The 25,052-nt window shown below is 33.6% G+C and overlaps 1 protein-coding gene across 1 annotated transcript in view; it reads left to right on the top strand.

Moving 5' to 3' along the window:
- The window catches only part of Dennd1b (DENN/MADD domain containing 1B), a gene marked incomplete at its 5' end in the record, with an annotated part of 220,228 nt that overhangs the window by 95,355 nt on the left and 99,821 nt on the right, over positions 1-25,052 (top strand). Inside the window, 6 exon segments of the mRNA XM_013521889.1 lie at positions 896-965; positions 1,676-1,756; positions 4,902-4,961; positions 6,294-6,347; positions 8,389-8,499; positions 21,839-21,939. Of these exon segments, the coding sequence (XP_013377343.1) occupies positions 896-965; positions 1,676-1,756; positions 4,902-4,961; positions 6,294-6,347; positions 8,389-8,499; positions 21,839-21,939 (477 nt within the window).

The following is a 25,052-nucleotide window of genomic DNA, read 5'->3' as shown; positions in this document are numbered from 1 at the left end:
AAAAAAAAAAAAAAAAAAGTTAAATTTATTGGTACAACTTAGGTATACATAAAAATCATATTCATCGTAGGTATACATAATTCAACTTAGGTATACATAAAAATCATATTCATCATTTGTACCTGTGTATGATATATTCTGATTCTTCTTCTAGTTTTTATACTTTTTAGGATCGACTTTCTGATATTTATGTTGATGTTTGAGATTCACCATCCTATTTAAATATACTTTTTGAAGGCTGGATTAAATACATAGTTTTATAATATGACATGCTCAATTCAGTATATTTGCAAAGAAATACAGTTCGGTCCTGCAATGTGGTGGCCAAGTCACAGATAACCTGAAAGTGGTAGTATCACAAGATGCTATTACTCAGTGACATTGAAGTCATACTAGATTGTAGGGGTATCCTCTGTGATTCTCAGATGAGGAAATTGCCTAAGGATATGTTTCTCACAATATATACTAGTAATTAAATGATATATTGCTGTAATCGTACATTGTTGTAAAAGCTTTTACAATTAGTTTTAATGTAACAGTGATTAAATTTCATTTTATTAATGCTTCTAGTGATATTATGAAATAGCATTAAATACTTTTAGATGCTCTAACAAAATAGAAGAATTGAATTAACAGCTTTTGTAATAGAACTTTGAATTTTGATCTTATTTTATGGAACTAAAAATAGTAAATGAAATTTTTCTGGAACTCATGTTGTCTCTAAAGGAGAGAGAATATAGTTTTTTAAAACTTATCTTCCTGGGTCAACCTGTGTGAACCTGTATAAACTCATTCCTCTGCTTGTTTCTTGATTCTAAATTTCAGGTATATATATATATGTATATGTATATGTATATATATACACATACACACTTACCTGACATTTTTTTTACAGTTACCTGCCATGGTTTGAAGTGTACTACAAGCTTCTCAATACTTTGGCAGATTACTTGGCTAAGGAATTGGTAAGCTATGCTATTTCTTATTTTTATAGTGTTGAAGTATACATACTATAAAGCTTCCCACTTCACCCATTTTAAATGTGTGGTTGTTTTGTCAGTAAATACATTCCAGTGTTCTGCAACCATTGATACCAGTCATCTCTAGAACTTTTCAGCTTGAGATGAAGTTCTGTACCCATTAAACAATACCTGTTTCCTCGCCCTCCTGCTTCTCTCCCTTGGCAGCCACCTTTGTACTGCGTACCTGTAAGAGTCTGTGTACCTCATAGAAGTGCAATCGCACAGTGTCCTTATGTGACTGGTTTATTTTACTTATCAAAATGTGTTCTAGATTCTCATATTAAAGGACATGTTAGAATTTCCTTTTTAATTCTGAGTAACATTCTATTATATGTGTATATTATAAAGTATTCATCTGTTAAGGGACACTTAGGCTACCTCCATCTTTTGACTATTGTGAACAGTGCTTCTGTGGCAGATGGCTGTACAAATACCACTTCTAGTTCTTATTCCAGTTTTTTTAACTATGTCTACAAATATGCATACTGGATAATACAATAATTTTATGTGTCATTTTTTTTTTTAAGAAACTGCCATACCATTTTCCATAGTGCCTGTAGTATTTTATGTTCCCATCAGTAATACACATGGGTATGTTTGATTGTTTGCTTGGTATATATTTTATTTATTAAATATACTTTTCTTGATTCAAGGAAAATGATTTGAATGAAACTCTCAAATCACTCTATAACCACCCAGTACCAAAAGCAAACACTTCTGTCAATCTGAGTATGGTAAGTATATAATCTTTTTTTTGGAGTCAATAATTTTTTCCTTAAGAACAGTTTATAGAAATTGTCTGCAAAGTCACTTCTGTTGCTAAGAAAAGGGAGTGATGTTACTAATATTAGGTAATAGTATTAAGCTTTGCACATGCCGTAACTATTAAATTTGATATATTACTTGTGTGTTTTGGTAGGTATTAAAATTGCACAATTAACAAACTTTATTATGAACTGAAAATAACCAGATCTGTAAGAATATTTTGGTTATGAGGACCGTTAATTTTTCATTGTAATGCATGCATAGTAAAGGAATACACACACACACACACACACACACACACACACACACATGCTACCTTTCCTAAAACAAAAAGAGTACTTAACAAAACAGAAAATGGCGTATAATACACAGGGTGAAAATTTTCGGTTAAGAGTTCTCTTTACCCATACTTCATTACATCTTCTAATGTGGTAACAAAATACTGGAAATATCAGTGAGGTTTGCCAAAACAGAAAACCTGTTATGAGATAGGTTATTTACTATTAATATATACAATGAACTGTGCCATCTGTGTCTAAAATGACATTCAGTTTTGTAGATGTTCAAGGTTCGTTAAAATGTTATGAATGTTTTCATTAATAGTCTTTATTAATTTGGTATGCCCAATAGAATTAACATTTATTTTATTGATTTTTTTCCAAAATAATAATAAATTTCTGTCTCAGAAAAGAACAAACTTAATGATGCAAGAAATACTGCAAGGAAAAATAACTTGAAATATACATAATTAAGGTCTTGAATCTTTTCAAGATAAGGAAACTCATCTTACATTCTGTTTTGGTAATAATGTTCTTCCTTTTTTTTTGTCTTTTTGAGACAGGGTTAGGCTGGCTTTGAGCTCACTTTGCAGCCCAGGCTTGTCTTGAACTCGCAGTGATCCTCCTGCTTCAGCCTGCCGAGTGCTGTCTTCTTGCTTAAATTTTCTCCTCGTGTTTCATTTAATAATAGTGTTCTCTTACATTACTCAGTTTTTAAAATTTCCACTGTCACCACCGTAGTTCCAATGTGGGGCACCTGAAATTGCTCTTGCAGCCTCTTCTTCTAATCCTCTATTCAAAACACTGCCAGATAAGACTGCCTTAAGCTATGTAAAGTCACCTGCTAAAAAGTTATTATATAGAATTCATCCACACAGTTGGTCAGGCTGTTAGGAGGACTATCCATTTCTTAGCTTTATTTAATTTTTTTTTTTTTTTAGTCTCACTGTCTTTTCCTGAATTCATTGTTCTCTCAGCTTCTAGAATTAGCATCATAATTTCCTGCTAAAGCCCCTTCGTAAACTGTCTGACTTTAGAACTGGTTCAGTGGATCCCATAAAGCTTAAATGTTCTATCTTCCCTTCATCCTGGTGCCTTATGTCTGCACTCTTACATTCCATCCTGCTACTGTGGAAATGTTTAGTGATTGTTTGGAGCTTGGTTGGTTGAACGCTCAAGATAACTGGAATTTTTTTTAACACAGATTTGGGAATCATGAGCAGATATAAATTGTAGCAGTTGAAGAATAGATGATAGAGAGTGTGGAGGAGAGGCAAAGGTCTAGTTGCCCAAACAGACATTAAGGAAGAAGAAAGGACATCAATAAAAGAGTGAGGAGAAATTCATGCTTACATAGGTCATCGAAGCCAAAAGAATGCAGTTAGTGCTAGTGCAGCAGAACAGTGGAGAACAAAGAAAAGCTTTGGCTTTTCTAAAAAAATATATATCAGTTTTCTTTGAAAGTATTACATTTGTGAAGTGATCTTAACACTTTGTTAAGGAGCTAAGGAAAACAGAAGTAAAAGTGCTAAGACAGTAGAGGCAGCTATTGTGCAATACTAATAAGAAAGAAAAATATGTTCTTTTTTGACATTTGTTTTATTTTCTTTTAAATTGACATAGAATAATTGTCCATATTTATGGGGTGTAGCGTGATACATGTATCCATTGTATAATGATCCATGAAGGTGATTACACTTGATGTCTCTGCTTCCATGAGATCCAGGTTTTTAGATCCATATATGAGTGAAATCATGTGGATGTCATTTTGTTTCTGGCTTATTTCACTTCACATAATTTCTTCCAGGTTCATCCATTGCCTCAGACTACAGGATTTCATTTTTTTTTTGATGGCTGAATAGTATTCAGTTATGGATATATGCCCCATTTTCAAACATCCATATAACTTTTGAGGAGCTCTTAGCTAGAATTCATATCTTGGCCTTGTGGTTAGTGTTGCAGTGAACATGGAATTGTAGAACCGATTTCTCTTCCGTTAGGTACACTTCCAGTTGTGGGAGTGTGGATCATACAGCTCTTATATTTTTAATTTTTTGTGGAACCTTAGTATAGTTTTCTGTAATGGCTGTAGTAATTTACATCCCCACCAGCAGTGTATGAGAGTTTTCCTTTTTCTGCATCCTTAACATTCATTATTTGTTTTGTCTTTTTGATAATAACTGTGTAACTAGGTTGCAATGATAACACATTGTATTTTGATTTTCTTTTCTCCAGTAGTGATGATGTTGAAATACTTGTTCAACAGCTAGGTTTTTGAGGTTTCAAATCTGGTACACTTGTTCTCAGGCTACATTATGTTACATCCTGGTAAAAGCAGCTGCTGTTTACCTTTGTATAAAGGTCATTAATAATTGCACTTGTTTTCAGCTAACATTACGGGCCAAGTGTTCTGGTCTTAATGAGGGGCAATTTTGGTCTAGAATATTTATCTTCAGCTACTAGTACAGATTTTATTTTTTCCTTGTCAAATTGAAATCAATGGTAATAGAAGTTTTTGTTCCTGCAAGTGGGTAATGGTCACTAAACTATCAGAGATTTTATAAAAAGTTTATGTGTTAAGCAATTTTTAAGAAGCACTATTTCAAAAGCATTAAATATCCACCACATTCTCTACTTTGACCAAATTAAAATATTTTCTTTAGTTTTTTTTCTAGCACAAAATTAGCAAATCAGCATTTAGAAGAATATTTACAATTGGTATTGAAGTATTTTCAGTGGATAATGTAGCTGCATGCATTTGTGTCAAACACACAGAAATTTTTTGAAAGCTTCCCCTTGAAAGTAAAATACTCATTTTTCTCTCATATATTGTAAGAATCAAGAGATATTTATTGCCAGTGAGCAAATTCTGAAAGATCAGCTCTCACTAATACCGGTGAGTTAAAAGGACATTGGCTTCTACAAATCAGTATTAAAGGGGGAAAATCATTATTTCTTTCTCTGTCTTTAAAATTCACTCTAGTCCCTTGGGAAGTTATAAATTGACTCTTAAAAATTAATCACTTGGCGTGTATTTTCTGTTTATACTATCTTTTAATGATGTTATAACACAGTTTTATGAAATACACTGCTATCAAAACCACAAATAAAAGTAGTTAATAGAGACCAAATCTGTGAGTCGTAGTAGTACTCTAAATTACATTCATAGCGTGACATTCCTGTCACAAGGTAATCTTGTGACTTACTTTATATTTTTTTTCCACATTGGAAAATGATGCATTCTGACTGTATTAATTAACCTTGTTCTGACTAGTGGAATTATGCCCACATATTGGCTTGATAATTTCTTTCCAACTATAATTTTTATTGATATCCTTTGTGATTAAGACATTAAATAACTTTAGAGATTAATATGAACAGAAAATAAACTGCTGAGATACATTTGATGATTAAGTTGCACTTTGGTTCTGACTGATAAAACTTGTAAATATTATGGGAATAATGAGGGCATATACATCATATTATTTTAAAATAAATATTTCAGTGAATTGTATCACTTTGTAGAGTGAAGATGTCAGTATTTGTTTAGAGGATATATGAGAATAATACTTTGAGATGAGTAACTTAGTTTTAAGCATTAAAATTTATGCTTTAAGCTGCCTCTAAATAATGTACTAGCTGATAGTTACAGAAGAGATTTGTTGTGATTTGTGATAGAAACTCAGGAAATTTAAGAGATTTTGGTATATTTTGGGGTTAGCAAGGTTTATATTTCCAGTATTACCCGAACTGTGTATGTGTTAATAATATTCATATTTGTGTGTTTCTTATTATGCACATGTATTATATATCTTTTTTCTTATGCTCCATTGCACCTTTCTTAGTATCTGTTGTTGATAAGAAAAAATAACATAAGTAAAACTATTTCAGTACTTTACCAAGTAGTAAAGTTTTATTATCTGTCTGTCTATCTATCTATGTAGCTATCTATCTTAATTTGGTAATATACTTTTTTTGCATTAAAATTTTCACCAGGATTCTTACTGCATTTCTGTTCAATTTTAAAGTACAGCATTTTAACCAGTAACGTCTGATATGAGAAAGTTCTTATTAAATCGAACAAACCTCCTGTCTCAAGCAAGAGTGTCTCTAATTCTGCAAATCCTTAGTGTCAGTCCTTGGCTGTTATTAATTTAGTCAATACATTTTTCTTATTTTAACCTAAAGTTTTAATTCTTTTTCTTTATGATTTATTTCTACTGATTAGCATTCCTACTTCATTGCCCCTGATATGACTGGACTCCCAACAATACCTGAGAGTGTAAGTTTTCTGATTTTTACCTTTATCACTCCACTTGCATTACAAATTTTATTGTTTTAGTCTTCCTGTTTATACATTTCTGTGCAGAGATATGAGATACATTGTAATAGTGTTTGTAAGAAAAAAATGAAGAGAAAAGTAGTAACAGTGTTATCTTTTTTTCCTCTGCCCCATTACACCTTTCTTAATAGCCATTGTTGATAAGAAAAAAGACCTGAGGAAAAAAATATTTCTGTCATTTGGAATAGTTAGGTAAGGTCATATATATTCAGTTAGGTCCTGAGATTCAATCAAAAGTGAAGGAAAAATCAATAGGGAAAAATATTTCCAGATAACATTATTTACTGCTTTTCTAAGTATCTTCTCAAGCCTACTGAGTATTTGCTTCCTAAACATACATAGGTAATCAATGGAGACCAAGAAGACAAGCATAAATTTTCTAATATCTAGTCAAGACTATCAGATAAAAACGGTTTAATTAGTACAGATGAATTCTATGAAACCCTGTGAAAAGAGTCTTTCAGTCAGCCTCTATCAAAAGATTTTTTCATTGAGTTATTGTAAATGTGAGCCTGAAACAGACCATCAAGGCTCTTGGGTCCCCTAATAGACCCTCAAGTCTTGACTGCTGTGTGCTAGGGTCAAGGTTCCTTCTGCTAGGTTTTCCTTAAGGACCACTGAGCATGCCAGAGCTTAGTGGCCCTTCACTTCAGTATGCGATGCAAAGTTAGCGTTACTTCCTTCTGCTTTCTCTCCTTAACTTTTTCTCACATTTACTAGCAAACAGCTGGTAGCTTTATTTTAAAAATGTCACATTAAAAAAAAAGATTATTGCTTTGAATATTTTACAGAGGCAAACATTCTCATGAAAACTACCACACAGAATACATCAGCCCTTTTTAAACTTTGAATTTTAAAACAGGGTCTCACTAAATTGCTCAGGCTAGGCTCAAACTTGCGATCCTCTTTCCTCAGCCTCACAGAGCGGTGGGATTGTGGGGAGGTTTCACCACGCCCAGCTTGAGAATACAAGTTTTATATTGCCATTGACACATTTTATTCTGCAAAGAGTCCTTTTTAGGGAAAAAAAAGCAAGGATGTACACATAAAGCACTATTCTGTGCTGAGAAATAATTCTTCATCTAAAAATTACTTCCTTTGGTGGTTATGTTACATATTGTTATCTTCAGCAAAATTGCTCAAATTACCAGATGTAAGAATGCAAGATTGATCGAACAACTAAAAAGAATAAGAATAATAAAAAAAAAAGTAGAAACGATACAGAGCTTAACTAAACAAGATGGTAGGAATTCAACATTGCTTGTTATATTGCCTATTGTTGCCTTCAAATTAGCTGTTTTGAAAATATATGTATATATATATATATATATATATATATATATATATATAAATTACCTCCTTTAGAGTGCTAAAGAATCACTTTAGAACATCATCATATTGCATTTGGTTACAGTGGTATAGAGCAAGCCTGATGTGGGATATAAACAAGAGATTTTCTTAAATAAAGAAGCAAAGTCTGCATATAAATCTGCCTCATGATTTGGGTGCCTTGTGTATAGTATGTAGTAGGAGGCGGTAGTTTTAACTGTAGAGTGAATAGCAAATATGAAAAGACTTAAATGTGTTTTCTGGACTAGCATTCTGTGAACCATGAGTGTATACAATCAGCAGTAGTAGAATTTGTTTAAAAATCAGATTCTTCGGACCATACTCGGAAGATAGTAGCACAAAAGGTTGATATCCTGGGGCCCAGGATATCAGCTTCTTTTCAAATACTTGTTGTGTTTGGAGTGGGAGAGACTGAGAAATACTTGGTTCTCTGATCAACCTTTGAGAAATGTTTTTGTGGAATAGGGTTATGTTTCAAAGAATAGTAGAATATTACATGCTTCATGTGGCAGAAGAGTATTAAATTTAATTATTTTAATGAATTCCATCTTTGAACTGCTGTAAATGTATAAAATGTTTTTCTTTGTGTTCACCATGAGCGGTAACTTACAGTTATTCTTCACTTGTACAGAGAAATCTCACAGAATATTTTGTTGCCGTGGATGTGAACAATATGCTGCAACTGTACGCCAGTATGCTGCACGAGAGGCGCATCATTATTACCTCTAGCAAATTAAGCACTGTAAGTACTTCACACGTCTCCTGGTAAGTAGTGTGTATTGAGTGTTTCACAGAAAGGCCTAAAAACCTCTGCAGTTTTAGCAGTGTGCTGTGTGTACTCATAAGACAATCTCTACATTTATATATATGGTTTTAATCTAGCTCTTGAAGTACAAAAGTCTGATTTATAGAAAGCCTTCTCAGATGCATTAAGTCAGGTTAATTATTTTTTCTTATCAGAAGATGAGAGTTTTTTTTTTTAACTCTGTAGAGTTCATTTTCCTCCCTTCCACCATATAAAGAATTCTTAAGAGCTATTATGAGATCTTTATTATTCACTTGTGGCTTTTTCCATTGGAGCCTGCTTGAAAGAAATCGAGGGGTCATGATAATAGCTCTGTCCTAACCTGGTAATAGGTAGATTCATCTTTGTTGCCAAGTAGTGGTTCAGGAGTAGATTCTATAATAGTTCTGATTTGGAGGAGCTATTCAGACTGATAATAACTTAAAAGTCAAAGTAGCATTTTTTATTAATCATGGGTTTTATGACACTCAGATATTCTTTTGGAAGGTCTTCACTTCTGTGGTAAAGGCAGTGAGCACAGAAGGAGTTTTCTTGGGTCATTCAAAAATGGTCAAAGTATTTTCTGTATTTCATAATTTTTTCTCCATTAAGCATAAAAATTTGATATATTTGACTTCAAGTTTTTAAAACAAATTTAACATTTTGAGTAATCTATGGAATATTAAAAAATGTGAATATTCCATGAATTTGCTTTTCCACAGTGGGTTTACTTGACAAAAATAAAATCATATTTTTAATATTGTATTTTCTTATAGTAGAAACAAAATTACATTCCATAGCATTATAGGATAGAAGGAGTTTTAAGATTTTTCTAGGATCTCTGTTTAGTATTTAATAGTGAGAAGTTAGTATTTCAGAGAAGTTAAATGGCCACCCCAAGGCTTATTGTAGGTCACTAATGTGAAAACTGATTCTTCTGATTCTATGATTTGAGTCTTTTCCATTACCTTACAATTGAAGGAATACAGTTTTGAGATTTTGAATATGTAATTGATATTATGTCATATGGTGATGAGTCCCAGGGGAGAAAGGATAAAGTGAGTATGTGTCAGGGTGGAAGACGAGGAGCAGATTTTTATTTTATATTAGGTGCTCGTGGAAAGAATGCTTTTTTAATAAGGTAGAATTTAAGCAGAGATTTGAAGAAGGTAAAGGAATAAGATATGTGAATGAAATATAAACTGCTGTATATAGGAAAATGGTAGAAATAAGTCTGCTTATATGTTCTTCAAAATGTTTGTGTATTTTTTGTTTTATTTTGTTTCCCTATCTTAATGAATAGCTTCTGTTTGACTTGATTTCTTCACATATAAAGTGACGGTAATAACCATCACTTAATTTATAGTCTTAATTAATAATTTATAGTCCAATTTATAGTCTTAATTAATAGTCTTAATTTCTTAGGCTACTAGAAAGATTAAGGAGGTGTATACATTTAAATAAAGTACTTAGATTTGTATCTGCATAGGATAATGTTCAGTGTTTACTAATTTCAATTTTGTAATAGTCTAGGTCTGTGGTTTAGACCAAAAACTAACATGCTTAGCCTTTAATTTAATATTTTACTCAAAAAACAACAAGCATTGTTAATTTCCTACTACTTTGTTTGTAACTCTGTATTGTCTGTACTGCTTTTCTGCTATTTTGTAGAAGGTTGTCTGTCTGTTAATGTTTTCCTCCTTTTATTTTTAAAATTAAAAAAAATTGTTAAAAAGCTTGTTACTACACAAGGGATTGTTTCATATGTTGAAGGTTAATGTAATACCAATTGTTTATGACTATTCATGAAAACTCTTTGATGATATTCTCTAAGTTACCAGCTCTGGCTTGGTTTACTCTCTGCAGCAGAAGGGATGAGAAAATAAACATAGTTCAGGTGTACTTCATGCTCTTCTCATCCTTCTTACATAGAGGAAACTGCTTTACTTACCTGTTATGAATAATTCTCCTATTTTATGCTATATATCTGCTGTTAATATGCCGAACATCTATGTGCTATAAGCATGCTTCATATATATGCTAACCATAAATTTCATGCATAGTAACATTTAAGGTCAAGGACTGAGTGTCATAACGTAAATTAGGGATATCCCATTCTTTAAGAAGAGTTTAATAGAATCTCTGAAACTTGCAAAAAAGAATAATTATTAATGAATTTAAGTAGTATAATGGATTTAAGCTTTTTGTATTCTTTATTTTTTTATGAATCTTACAGACCTAATTAATACAAGTTGTGTTTTATCTCTCGATCATCTTTTAAATCTGTAACAAAATTTTGTTATTAGAACACACAGGCTGAAATACCTTAACATTTATACTTCTGCTAGGAATTTTATTTTCCTTCGTTATTTACTCTTTGATAATCACAAATTTTCATTATTATAGAATTACTGATATTACGGCTTGCCATGAGCTTTTCGTGGCTAAACTGAGGGTCCCTTTGTTCAAGTGCCATTTGTAATTTTAAATGATAATTGGTAATGTTTGTATAACAGGTTTCCCTCCCATTTCTGGAAGTGTAGCATTGTGTTAGGACTGACCCTTATATTTTTCATGTTTGAGTTTAATGAATTAGGACACAATCCATTTTGTTTTTATTCTTTGATTTATACCTTATGAAGTACACATGGAATGGTTTCTGGCAATCCTGAACAACATTGATTTTATGCATGCTGTAGGCAGGCCTTAGATGTTTAGGCCCCAAGTGAGTCTTGATGGACTAGCAGAACATTATATTAGAGTCTCATTCATTCAAAGCAAAGGAATAAATCATGATACTACAAGGTTGTATCGGTTGACTTATTGCTGTTTTGTGACCATAGGTAGGGAGTACTGCTGTTTAAAGCCATGTCATCGGTTCTCAAATCAGTCAGGCATGAAGCCTTGTCATATGCCTCTATAATTGTACCTCACTAGACTTTCTGTAACTAGTCAGCTGGGGCTGTGCATTTTGTCTCAAACACCCAGCTGGCCAGCATCTGACAGGAGCTTTCTCATCATCCTGTCAGTAATATGTTAACTAGAGTGTATCTTTGTAGTCCATAGAAGCAGGTGGAAAGGATGCCTCTCTTTAAAGCAGATGTCTAAATGTTAGCTACTATTTTGACCAATATTTAGTCGGTAAATGTAACCATCTTAAAGTCTATAATCACATTAGTTACAGAGATTTGACTGTGTGGTGCATGTTGTTCTGGAATATTTACAGCAAGTAATATGCTGTGAGTGTTGGAATTGCGTTAATAAACTGCAGTCTCTTCCTTTGTTTTAGATGCCCCCAGGCATTTAAACATATGCTTTTCTCTCCCTTTCTCATTAATTCCATCAAGGGCATTTGCGAAAGGAAATCTTGTGATCTCCAGAAAATCAGCTATTAAAACGTAGATTTTGTAAGTTTTGTTAAACTAAAGGACAGTCCAGAGGATTTTAACCTCTCCATCTGGATTGTACATATTCTTGATTTGTCTCCTAATGGTACCACCTGTATCCAAATTTAATCTGAAATCTGAAACACAGAGAATCTTCCTGGAGATTAAGAAATGAACAGTTGGTGAGAGAACAAAGAATACCCAAGCCCACTTCCCAGTTAAGGTTATTGAAACGTAGTTTGGACCCTTGTGCTGTTAAGGCTGCAGCAGAGTGGTGGAGTTAAACTTTTATCAGAACCTTTCAGGGAGAGATATTGTAGGAATAATTTTTAGATTTTTAAAATTCTTCCAAAGTCCATAGCAACCAATTATATCAGTTGAATTAGCAGTATATTATTTGACATGTATACTACTATTGTACATTGTTTTTTTCACTCAGTGCTAAGTGACTGTGACTGGGTTATGGAAATGAGAATGTTCAGATCATGGAAAATGCTTTAGAGGAAGGGATGTGTGTATGTAGGTTAGTTGGATGATGAGAGCTCTAGGACAGGAAAGCTAGAAGTGTTTCTGTCTTCCTGCTCTTGTGGGCTAAAAGCTCTGTCCATGGAAATAAATGCATATTTCTGGCTTATAGTTTAATACATTTGTCTTCTAAAAGCAATCAATTGGCTTTTAATTAACAAAGCAAAATTTTTTGTACAAGAACTATGGAATCGTCTAAGAGGTATATTAAAGCATCATTCTTCTAGGTTCTATAAGCTTTATTCCTACAGCAGCTAATCACCAGAGTGAACTTGGATGAGTTTATGTTCTTGCAGTGTTTCCTTTATAGAACAGTGACTTAATTTTGTACTGTTTGTGATTATCAAAATTAAAATAAAAATTATATGTGTCTGTCTTAGTTACTTCTCTTCTTACTGGGACAAAATATCTGACGCCCAAAGGTAAAGGGGGGAAGAGGTTTATTTAGCTCATCGTAGAGGTTTCAGTCCATAATCTGCCGGCTCCAAGGTAACATGGCTTCACAGAGGAGGGCAGTTTATTTTGGGCAAAAGCAACAAAGAGAGAGAGAAACGTCTTCCTGCCCCTTACGTTGTGTGCAGGCTGCCTACCCCAGGGCGTGCGTAGGACTCACGCCTTTAATCCCAGCCTTAGACCATGAGTCAATCACAAACTCGAAAGCTCACCCCCATGATTGCATGATGCTTTAGGGAAACATCTAGGTACAAACTATAACAGCATTGTTTTCATTTATTTGGTAAAACTGAGAGCAGTGTGTTTCTTTTAAAATGTACATCCTATATTTAGATGATTTTATATAGAATAGTTGTTTTTTATTTGTTTTCTGTTAACAGAGAGTAAATCAAGGGCCTTCACACTGAGCTATTACCCAGACCTTTGTTGTTTGTTATTTTGAGAGAGGGTGTCATAAAATTGCTAAAAGTCCCAGGCTCAGATTGAATTTATGATCCTTATGCCTTAGCCTCCTGGAGTGCTGGGGTTACAGACCTGCATCACCATACCCAGCCTAGAGTTTTTCATTTTGTCATTTGGCAACTTTTTTTTCTGTTCTGATGAGCATTCTTAGGTTACAGGGTGAAATTTAACTCATTATGGATATTTCATTCACTATTTCAATAGTAAATGGAATTTACTATTTTTGCTGTATAATATTCTAAATAGGGCTGATCTGGTGAATGTACCCTCTTGCTCGCTTGTCTTCCCCACCTAAATGCTATAGATACTACCTCCTTAATGCTGTCTTCTCTGATCTCCATTCTCCATTCCAGCTGCCCACTGTCTTATTCTGGGCAATCCTCACTTGATACATACTATTTTTAGGCTATGAATACTTAATGTTAGCATTGTTACCATTTACATAAAGTGATGGTGGTGGCAGTCATTGCCTATGTAGTTCAGTGGATACTGTGAGCTGGCCACCTGTTTGAGTAATTATACTGATTTAAAAATCAGTAGTTTTAACTGATTTAATTATCACTTAGCTTGCAGTAATTACTACTGTTATCTGCAGTAGATAGATGAAGATTAGTATTTTGAAACTTATACAGGGTGAGCTCTTCAAACCCATAGAACTAGTATGTGACTAGGCCTGTTCTACCTCCAAATTGTACATTTTTAGCCTTTGTGTTATTTTACCCTTTATAGTGACATCTTATAAGACCGAGTGCATCTTTACCTTCTCTCCTAATATAGTATTACTGTCCCCACCACCACCAAGCTTGCACTTGCCTTTGTAGTCTGGTCGGTTGTTCTCAATATGTCAGATTGGTACCTTTCTCCTATTTTCAGTGCTACTTTTAGTCTCACCCTGAGACTTCTGTTTGAACCTCTCATCTTATCATTCTTTATATTTATTTACAAAACAGAATAGTTTTTCTAGGCAACTGAAAGGTCTGATTTCAACAAATTCTGACTATACTGGATAAAGAAACTTCTCTGCTCTCCAACAAGCCATAGTAAGCCTTGTCTACCAGAGGCTGGATCGCAAACCCTGGGGAGGTTGGGGTTTCTTTCTTGAGTGCTCTATCTCACCTCGGAGGCTAGTAACTGCCTTAGACATACTATACCTGTAAAGCTAAGAGCTGCTTTATAACAGCTCTTCCAATAGTCTTTAGAGTTCTCTTCATTCTTTACTGGCCTACCCCTTGTTACTCAACCCATGCTATAATTTTAAATTCTTTTAATTAAATTTTCTGTGTGAGAATTATTAAGTAGGTTCTCTCTCCTAATTTGACTTAAACTAATACAGAGGCTGCATGTTTATCATCAGACCTATAAAATAATGCCTGGCATGAGTCCAGTGCTACATAAATGAAGAGTGATTCAATGAATACTAAATGAACAGTTTTCATAGGAATAAAGCAGTTTAATTTTCTACGTAGTACTATATGAAGACCAAAAGATCCCATCCCGACTTCCGACATAGGCTGAACAAGAGTCAGTGGGAGAACAGAATTTGTTGAAATCAGACCTTCGAATTGCCTAGAGAAACTATTCACAAAAAGAGGTGCAAGAGAGCTATTTGCCCCCAGCCACCATGTGAACCATCAGCACCAAAGTGCCATCCATGGGTGCTGGTGTAGGATGAATGACCCTTCTGCAGGCAGGCAGTCTGCCTGCGTCTACCTCTTGGATTCCCTAGCCTCTGGAATTGTGATAAGTACATTTCTACTGTTCCTAAGTTACCTAATCTGAAATATTTTATTATAGCGGCCTGAATGGATTAAGACACCATCCTAATGGAATAAAGGAAGAGAATGATATATAAAATACTAGTTTATTAAAAAGGCATTAACTTTTTAAAAATGCTAAGCTTTGTAAATCACCAAACTATCTTCCAAGATAGCTGTACCATTTTGCATTCTCACCAGAAGTGAATGAAAATTACTATCGTTCCACATTTCAACAGCACATGATGTCAGTGCAGTGGGTTTTGGCCATAGTAATCGGTGTATAATGATATCCCAGTGTTTTAATTTGTATTTTCCAGATATGATATAAACATTTTCATATGTTTGTCAACTGCAGATATAATTTGATGAGGTGTATAAGACTTTGTCTATTTTTAGTTGTATTGTTTCTTATTGCTGAATTTTAAGAGTTCTTTGTATATTTAGGACAGCAACACTTTATCAGTATGTCTTTTGCAAGTATTTTCTTTTAATGTAGACCTCATTTTGTTACATGGATAGAGCAGAAATTTTAAATTTTTACTGAAGTCTACCTAATGAATTTTTCATTTGTAGATTATGTGTTTGTTTTTAAATTGTCAAGCCATAGTTCATATAGATTTTCTCTTATCTTCTTGAACTTTTAAATTTAGGTCTGTTGTTTATTTTGAGTAAATTATTGTTAATGGTAGAAGGTTTGTATCTTAATTCCTTTCAGGGAGCAGATATGAATCTCTGGTTGTTTTAGTATCACTGGTTGAAAAGATTATTTTCTCTACTATTTTTGTTTTTTTGTCAAAATGAGTTGATTTTATTTGAATCTATTTCTGGGGTCTCTGTTCTGTTGCATTAGTTGGTTTGTTATTTTTGCCAATATATACTTTATGTTTTTAGTTATAATTTTTTATTACTAAATGTTTGCAGTTTATAATGATTACATTCCTCATAGGGAGTTGGTACATACACATAAGACATCTGAATTCTTGTTTCAGCTCTTTTCCTCCCTCCTTTCCAGCTCCTCCCTCCCTCCATCTCTTAGTCCCCTTTCCCTTTGCAAAAGATCGATCTCCCTATTCCCCATTCGTCTTTTGTTTTGCTCTTTATTTATGTTTTGGGTTTCTTGTAGAAGAGAAATGAGGTGGTATTTAACCTTGTGTATCTGATTAATTTCACTTAACATTGTGGTCTCAGGGTGCATCTATTTTCTTACGAATATTTCAAGCTTATACTCTTTATGTCAGAGTGATACTCCATTATGTGTAAAATAACCTACTTTGTTTATCCATTCATCTGTTATTGGACATACAGGCTGCTTCCAAGATTTAGCTATTAACTGTGTTGCTGTAAACAAGAGTATTCATGTATCACTGTAATATGATGTCTTTAACTCTTTTGGGAAGATTCCTAGAAAGGGAATAGCTGAGTCAGATGGAATTTGTAGTTTTAGCTATTTGAGGAATAATCATACTGATTCCCATAATGATTGTACTAGTTTACATTCCCACTAACACAATGGAAGGGTTCCTTTCTCCTGTAACCTCATCAGAATTTGTTATTATTTGATTTCTTAGTGATAGCAACTTTTTCTGGAGTGAGATGGAATCTCAGCACTATTTTAATTATATTTCTCTAATGGCCAGAGATATTCAACAGTTTTTTTTTATGTATTTATTGGCCATTTCATACACTGTCTTAATTACTATCCCTTACAGAAAGTTTTGAATTCACGCAGTGTCTGTCCTCTGACCTTATTCTTCTCCTTCAAAATTGTGTTGACTATTCCAAGTGTTACCTCTCCATATAAAGGTTAGAATCATCTCGCCAATTGCCGAACAGCTTGCTGAAATTTTGATTGGGATGGCATTGAATGTATAGATCAAGTCAAGAAGCACTGACAGCTTGCAATATTGAGTCTTTCTATCAATTAACATGGAATATCTCTCTATTTATTTAGTTCTTTGATCTCTTTCCTAAGGATTTTACAGTTTTCTTTGTATAGATCTGGACATGTTTTGTTAGATTATATTATGAAAGATTTTTATGGTGGATGCATATTATGAATTTATCCAGACCTATAGAGTGTTCAACCCCAAGAGAGAACTCTAATGTAAGCTATGGATTTGAATGTTAATGATGAGTCCGTACAGGTTCCCCAGGTATAACCCTGTGCCACTCTGGTGAGGGATGTGGATGATGGGGAAAACCATGCGTGTGTGGCATTTGCAGGTATATGGGAAATCTTTGTAATTTTTGCTTAGTTTTCTTATGTAGTTTGCTAACTTATAACTGTTCACAAATAAATTTAATTTAAAAATTCCCAGATAACTTTTCATTATGTAAAATTTCTCTGTCTCAAAAATTTTCTTACAATAGTCACTTAATTTGAATATTAAAGTTTTGTTCAAGTGAGAATATTTTATTATTGAGATAATAATTCTCAAATATTGTTGCCTCTTTTTTGGTATAAATTTAAAATGTGAATACAAACTAAATGTGTTTAAATGTGTTTTCTTTATAGTTTCTTCTATTTTTTTGAATTCCCTGAGGAATATATTGCATTTCTGTCTCCAGCAGTTTAATCTGTATATTTGTAATAGTTTCTGGTGCTTATATTTCTCAATTGTTGATTTGGTTAAAAGTCAAATAACACCTCATATGTATTATATAGAGGAGTTTTCTATAATATACATATTAGATTATGTATATACACATATCTATAGACTGATCAAAATTACAGCACTTATTTAAATTTTTAAAAAAAATTACAGTAGAAGATACATTGCCATCAATCTCAAAATACTCCTGCTTAAATCGTATTTATCCCATTGTTCTTGCCATCTTTGGAAGCAGTTCTGGAAATCCTCTGTTATGAGTCTTTAGTTGTGCTGTTGTGGCTGCCCTGGTGTCCTGAGCAGATTCAAAACAATTAGGGTAGTTTCCATCAAATAAAACATAGCAGTATGTCTTCATCCTCCTTATTCACTGGATATGGTACCATATGAATTCTGACTCTTCCCCTAAATCAAAATGACCATGAAAGATAAATGTTTGGAATCATTTTGAGGAGGATTAATGGAAATATGTGTTTTACTATAGTAAAAAAAATTTAATAAACATTCACTGTATTTTTATCAAATATATATATATATATGTTATGATTTGGTAAAGAAATACATTCTTAGGCAATGTGATGGTGTCCCTCAGTAACTCACATAATTCTGGATGAAAGTGAGCAAGGTTTCTACATAATAATAAAGTACAATCTGGATAGGTTATACAGAAACTAGAATACTTGGACTAGCAATGTCTAAATAGAAGATCTTTACCTGTAAACTGTGCCAATTAGAAGTTTTCTGTTTTCCATTATGCTAGATGGATTATTTTTCTGCTGTGTTCAGAGGAATCTGATAAATGTACTTTCCCATCCTGAAAATATGTGCCTACTTAATTGCTTGAAACACTGCTTAGTTTTATTATGACTGGTTCCTCTAATAAATATACTTTAACGTTAAAAACAAGGAACAAATCAATAATAGGGAAAACAGAGGGAAAAATTAATGTATTAGAGTGTGGCAGGATATTTGGCCATATTTATTACAATTGTTTTATGTGTTTTATATATTTTATGGCCTATTAGTTTGGTTTTTAATCTGTATATATATTTAACTTTATAGTGTCCTATAAGTTAAATAACGAATCTGAGGCTAACAAACTAAAAGGGTGTGGAAGAAAAAAAATAAAATGTTATGTCCATGTACCCATTCCCTATGATGAATGTAATCTGCAAATATGTATAACAAATGTTACAATATTTAAGGAATTGCATGTCACAAAAGAGAATTTTGTTTGGTTTCAGACTTAATGGTACTTGCAGGTACAGGTAGAGAGATAAGTCATCAAAATTTTATCAGTAATCTTATTCTTTAAAAATTTTCTGAATCTCTCCTATTGATTGACTGCTGAAATTGGAGATTTAGATGGCTGGGAGTTTTGTAAATTGTATCTCTATCTTAGATCGCTAAATTTTTCATACCAGGGTCAACTGTCCTTGTATATTTAACTGTTTAGTCAAAGATACATTTTTATGCTATGGGTCTAAAATATTTCAGTAAGTAGACATTATTTAGTATCATGGATGATGGGGATTATTAATCTTTGTGTATTGAAACTTTAAAGTAGTGGTTATACTTTGCATCTAGCCTCCTGCAGTTTGTATCCTGGCTTTTCTGCTTACAAGATGGGTGGTTATGATCAATTGGGTTAACTTTGCCTGTGTGTCTTAAGTGTACAATAGGAATAATGATGATAGTATCTACTTCATAAGATTGTTGTGAGGATTAATCTTGAAACTTGAAATCCTCATAACAGTGCCTGGCACATGGTAAGCATTAGATAAATGTTTTCTATTATTACTAATATTAGCAGTTATTACCAGTAATGGTTTCATTAGACCTCATAGGCTGGGACTGAAAGGTCCAAGTGCCTTCATCATGTGACTAAGCTCACAGTTGCTGATGTCAGTTGTTAAGTTTCTCCATTTTGAGGTATTATAGGACCCAGTTATTGAATCTTTATGTGGTTCCCATATATTATTATTTGTTCTCTTCTGATAGATTTTGATTAGCAGGCATCATCCCTGCCAGATGCTGGTCATTGCAGAAATTTTGTAACTCAGCTTACACAGTGATCATCCTCTAAGAACCCACTTAAACTTATCAGATAATATTGGGTCTTGTTAGCAAATAATGGTGAGTTCATTGAAGGACGACCATTAAGTGAGGAGGGGAAGGACGTATCTACCTGGCAGAGTGCTTTGGAATTTAAGTATGCTCGGGGAGAGAAGTCACTCTCTTTGTAACATCTCATTTTGAGAATGTATTTTTCTTTTTGCTTCACTGTTATTATTTTCTCAGTGATAAGAAACACTCCCCCTTTTTAAAAAAGAGAAACAGGCTTTAAACAAATTATTTTAAAAGTCATATGTGTGCAGGTGGAGAAGTTGAATAATTAGCTGCTTTTGAAAGCGACATAAGCTTTCTTAGCCCATTAGGCTACACTTCAGGGATGGAAAGAGTTAATACAGTTTTAAAGATGCCGAAGTTACAACCAGGGAGTATCTGAAAGCTCTTGGAGAATTTGACACAATGAGTTAGAGCCACCCTAGTTTCATTTCCCTCTAGTTCAACTTAGTAATGTAAGTAAACCTGTAGTCTATAATTGTTAAATAGCAGTATTTGCTTGCCTCCTAGTGGCATATTGTATACTCTAATTAAGGAATTTTAAAGTAGTATTTGTTGAAAGACTACTGTGATAAGCTAATAAAGCTGAAAAATGTGAAGTACTAAAACTTGTTAGTGATAGTATTGCCATGTGGAATCGAGATAAATTATTTTCCATATAAAATTGGGCAAAAATCCCCCAGGAAAAAATAAAATGTATCTTATATTATAAAGATGAATATATTTACAAAAGTATGTTTTTGTTTCAGATCAGAGTTTTTGGTTTCATTTAATGGACCTGTTTTGCATTTAAACATAGACAAGCATTACTGTTAATAAGATTTGGATTGCTTTGTGTACATTTGTTCCATGGAATTAGATTAATTTTTATTATCATTTGTATGTTTCAATATCTTCAGGTAATCATAGAGATAATGGTTTTTAAAAAGTCTGTAGTTCATTTTCAAGTAGTTTTTGAAAATTCTGATTCTTCAATTTGAATAAAATAATTTAAGTGGCAACCATGAAATATAGGCGAGAGCAAACTCTTAAAATGATGAAAATGAAGGTTGACTTAATTACTACTTTAAACAGTAAAAAATTACTTTCCATGTGTAGAAATGTAATTTAAAATGGAAAGAAAGTCACATGAAAAGAATTCTGATGAAGGTCAGTGGGCGGGAAGAAAAGTGATATCCCTTTGTTCAGTATTAAAAATGTTTAATTAATTGCTTGCCAAACAAAATAATTAAGATGGCAATTACGTTTAAAATAGCAACAATGTAATTGCAGCTGCTGTGATATAAAGCTAGGAAACAAAATGTTAATCTGGAATGAACAGTTTAAATATGAAATTATGATATACTTGGCTTCCTGTAGTACAGCTGTCAAGCTTGGGCAGTTCGCTGGTCAATAGTGACATTCTATGTGTCAGTGAGCAGAGTCTCTTGATACCGTAACCCGCAGTTCACACATTACTGAAGCTCCAACTGTCGAATATTCAAGTCCCCTGATATTATTGCAGCTTCCAGACTCTCCTGACTGGCTCATGTTTCATTCTTTGGCAATTTGCCCTAATGATATCCCTCAGGAGCTTTCAGCCACTCTTCCTTTCCATATTTAATCGTGTTGTATTAATCTGAGAGATGTGCGAACTGTACTGCACAAATTGTAATTTCCTACAGTATTTTCTAAGCTGCTCACGTAATTTTTCAGTTTTACTTTTATTTATGTTCTGAATTTCAACCCCAAACTATATTTTCAGGTGGTTATAACTATCTACATATGATTCCCAAGAAGCTACTTTTTCTGTTTATGTATTTGCAGAGGGGCCTCTGAGACATAAGACTTCTTACAAGTAGAAGTGGTAAAGACAGTGTGAGCTGTGTCATTGTGTAAATCGTTCTGTGATTATCATTCATCTTTGCTACCTTGTACATGCCTTTTTGTTTGGAGGGTCAGCAGCTACTTATTATTGTTGTCCTTCTACAAATTCTAGTTAACTGCCTGTCTCCATGGATCGGCTGCTCTGCTCTACCCCATGTACTGGCAGCACATATACATCCCAGTGCTTCCTCCGCACCTGCTGGACTATTGCTGGTAAGCTGGGTTTGCTAGGCCCTTTTAATAAACCTGGGTTTCATGACTAGGGAAAAAATTATTCTTATATGTGGAATAAATCACAGAAACTTTACTCTTAGATTAATATTAAGTATTGGTGAATGCTCTTATGAGTGTCAGAGTACTTCTTTCCATAGTTAGCAAAAATTTATACTTGGTAAACATAAAATTCTCTAAATTCTGTGTTTTATCTGCAGCCATTTAGACAACTAAATGCACAGATGGACAAGCAAAACTTTAGTTTTTGGTTAATAAAATTGAACAGAAGTTGTGCTGTTAGAGAGTCTGATATCCCCGGTGTCGGAATTTGTCTGGCAGATCTGCTAGTAGCCACATTGTGTCTATTAAGACACACTTTTGTTACTTTTATTTACCTTAGGACTCCTGTTCCTTTACTTCTTCTGCAGCCCTCCAGATACCAAGTACTGACAAAAGGTTCCTTCTAATACAAGAATTTTCAAGTTTCTGATTTACATAAAAGTTTCAGCCTAAAGCCACTATGAAAAGCAGGGTTAAAAAGTTTGGGGAGTAATGCTGAAGAGGTTGCTAGCATTAGAAACAACTCTCAATGCTCTTATGAATTGGAATTTAGTCAGGCCTTTAGACATCGTGATGGCAGTGACCAGTGACCACCTTGTTCGCTTCCCGTGGAAGAGTCTTTGTACTTGGACTCAACGTATAGCAGCTTTGAGAACTTCATTCGAATGGGTGGACACAGCGTGGTCTTCATTGCACACTCATCTTCTGCAGGCCTAGCTTAATCTGTGATGAATTTAATGTGATTTTTATCCTCTAAACTTCATATGTAATGCATCATTTTGGCCTTAATGTGTTTGCTTCTTTAATGGCTAATTTTAGTCAAAAACAAATCTCTGTTAGAGTTAAGGTACTTACTTAACATTGTATGTCATCAAAAACAGATTAAAGTATTTAAGTATTAAAATTATTTAAATGAACATGTACAAGTTTTTATTAAGTCAGAACAAGTGACTATAATGACAGGACATGGACTTGGCCACAAATTATTATACTGCTAAATTGTGTGTTTCCACAGTATTGACAATTCTGTGAAATAGGTGTGCAGTGACCTGCCACTGCTTTTTGGCCTTGGAGAAATAGAAAGGAAAAACAGTTTGTCAGACCATAGGAATGAAATTTAATTATATTATGGGTTGTCACACACAAGTTTAAGTATAAAGCTAGCTCTATAAATAGGCTTTTTTGTTTGTTTGTTTTTACAGTAGTTTTTTCTTTGACCAATGTATCTACACTATTTTACTCTGCCATAAAGCAGAGGCTGCAATTTATTCATGTTGACATATTCAATAGATCTTCACATGTAATTTTTAGTGAAGTTTCTTTTAAAAAAATTTTTTTAAAGTGTTTGGAAATATATTGTATACAGTTTAAAGTATATGTCAAGTTTGTGTTCTAAGAACTAAAACTTCTGATTAGGAGGTTTTAGAATTATATTTTATGTTATAAGAGTAGTGCCATCTTAATTTTTCTGAAAGATGTTTTCCTCTCTTATTTTTTTTTTCTGGTTCCAGGAATCGAACTCACAACCTTGCACTTGCTAGGCAGGTGCTATGCCACTGAGCTAAATCCCCAGCCCCTGTTCTCCTTTCTTAAATAAAACCCCTTTCAGCTCCTTTTTCTGTAATGAATTTCATATTTAGGACATTCTCAAATGTCACTTAGAAGCTACTCAATGTTCCAGGCAGTTCTGTACTAATTCTTCACAAAAGTGTCTTTCTGATACTTTCTGTCCCTATCATCAGATCCTTCTTTTCTACTATTTATATTAAAATGAAAGAAGCTTCTTCTGTATTTCAGTTCCTGGAATCTTCTTTCCTGTTGTTGTTGTTGTCCGAAGTGTCCCTTATGACAGGTTCTTTAGCGTCTCCGTGTAAGGCATGTCTCTGGACCAAAGAGTAGAGCAGTGATGCCTCAACAAGAGATTCTGAAAGTTACAGTGATGAGCTCTGTTTCCATTGTAGGAAGTGGACAATATGGCTTAATTTTCTTAAAGAAGTAGTTGAGACTGTCGCGGTCTTCTATTGTTAGCAAACCTGAGGAGCTAAACAATTTTGAATAAAAAAATGATGCTCTTTCCTTTGTGTCCTTGAGGTTAGAATGATATGGGTAGAGTTCTCTTTGTTTTAAATGGAGAAAAGTATTACAGATTTTCTCTTTAATTTCATGGTCTTTGAATAAATAATTTTTTATATTCCAATTCAAGATAGTATCGCAAAGGCTACATGTATCTTTATTAATTTCTTGAAATGATTGGGGCTTTCCAAATCTGGAGATAATCCTAGTTTGACAGAGTATTTCTATTTTTGCACCTGGTAGCCTTGGTATGGTGTAGACTGTGGAGAGCCGTAATGCCATCTTGTGACCATGGATGAACATCGCATCTTGGTTCAAGGATAAGCCTTTCCACTTTGTTGCTCCATCCACCCATCCATCCATCCGTTTGCTCATCAACAGTTAGTGAACACCTGTTTGCCAATCTGTGAAGATGTTATACAATGATTAAGACTTACTTTTTGCTCCTGGGAGATTCACCGATAGGAAAAAATACATACATACATACATACATGTGCTTATGTGTACCTACACATGCACACTAGCACAGAGTAGCAAAAATAAAAGAACTGTCGATGGAAAGATAGGAGGAAGTGCCCCACAGTCCGGGGCAGGTTAGGAAAAACTCTTGGGAAGAAGTAACATCAATTACATTTTTCCCTTAATGAACTACATAAGAGTAGTGTAATTTGGCAAATCTATGACCTTACCAGGTACTGTTGAGCTGTCTGAATCCATAAACACATAGGAGGTGGTATGGCCACAGGATCAGTAAAATTATAATAGATTATTTTTTGTTCAGGAAATGTTACATCAGTCTATTTGTTTAGCACATATTTCAACTTATCTTTCTGTGACTCAATCAGATTTAGCTTCTAAGAACAGGTTTTAGAAAAATAAATGGAAAATTGTGATCTCAGACTGGGTCCTTACAGTCTCTGTCATGGGGGTCTCTCTGTAAGAAACTTAAAAAAAAACTTTCTTGAGTAAAGATTCATTGC

This window comes from Chinchilla lanigera, unplaced genomic scaffold (assembly GCF_000276665.1).
Source record: "Chinchilla lanigera isolate Chin_1 unplaced genomic scaffold, ChiLan1.0 scaffold00005, whole genome shotgun sequence".
Classification (NCBI taxonomy): Eukaryota; Metazoa; Chordata; class Mammalia; order Rodentia; family Chinchillidae; genus Chinchilla; species Chinchilla lanigera.
The sequence above is the reverse complement of the archived record's forward strand: the minus strand, read 5'-3'. Positions and strand labels throughout refer to the sequence as shown.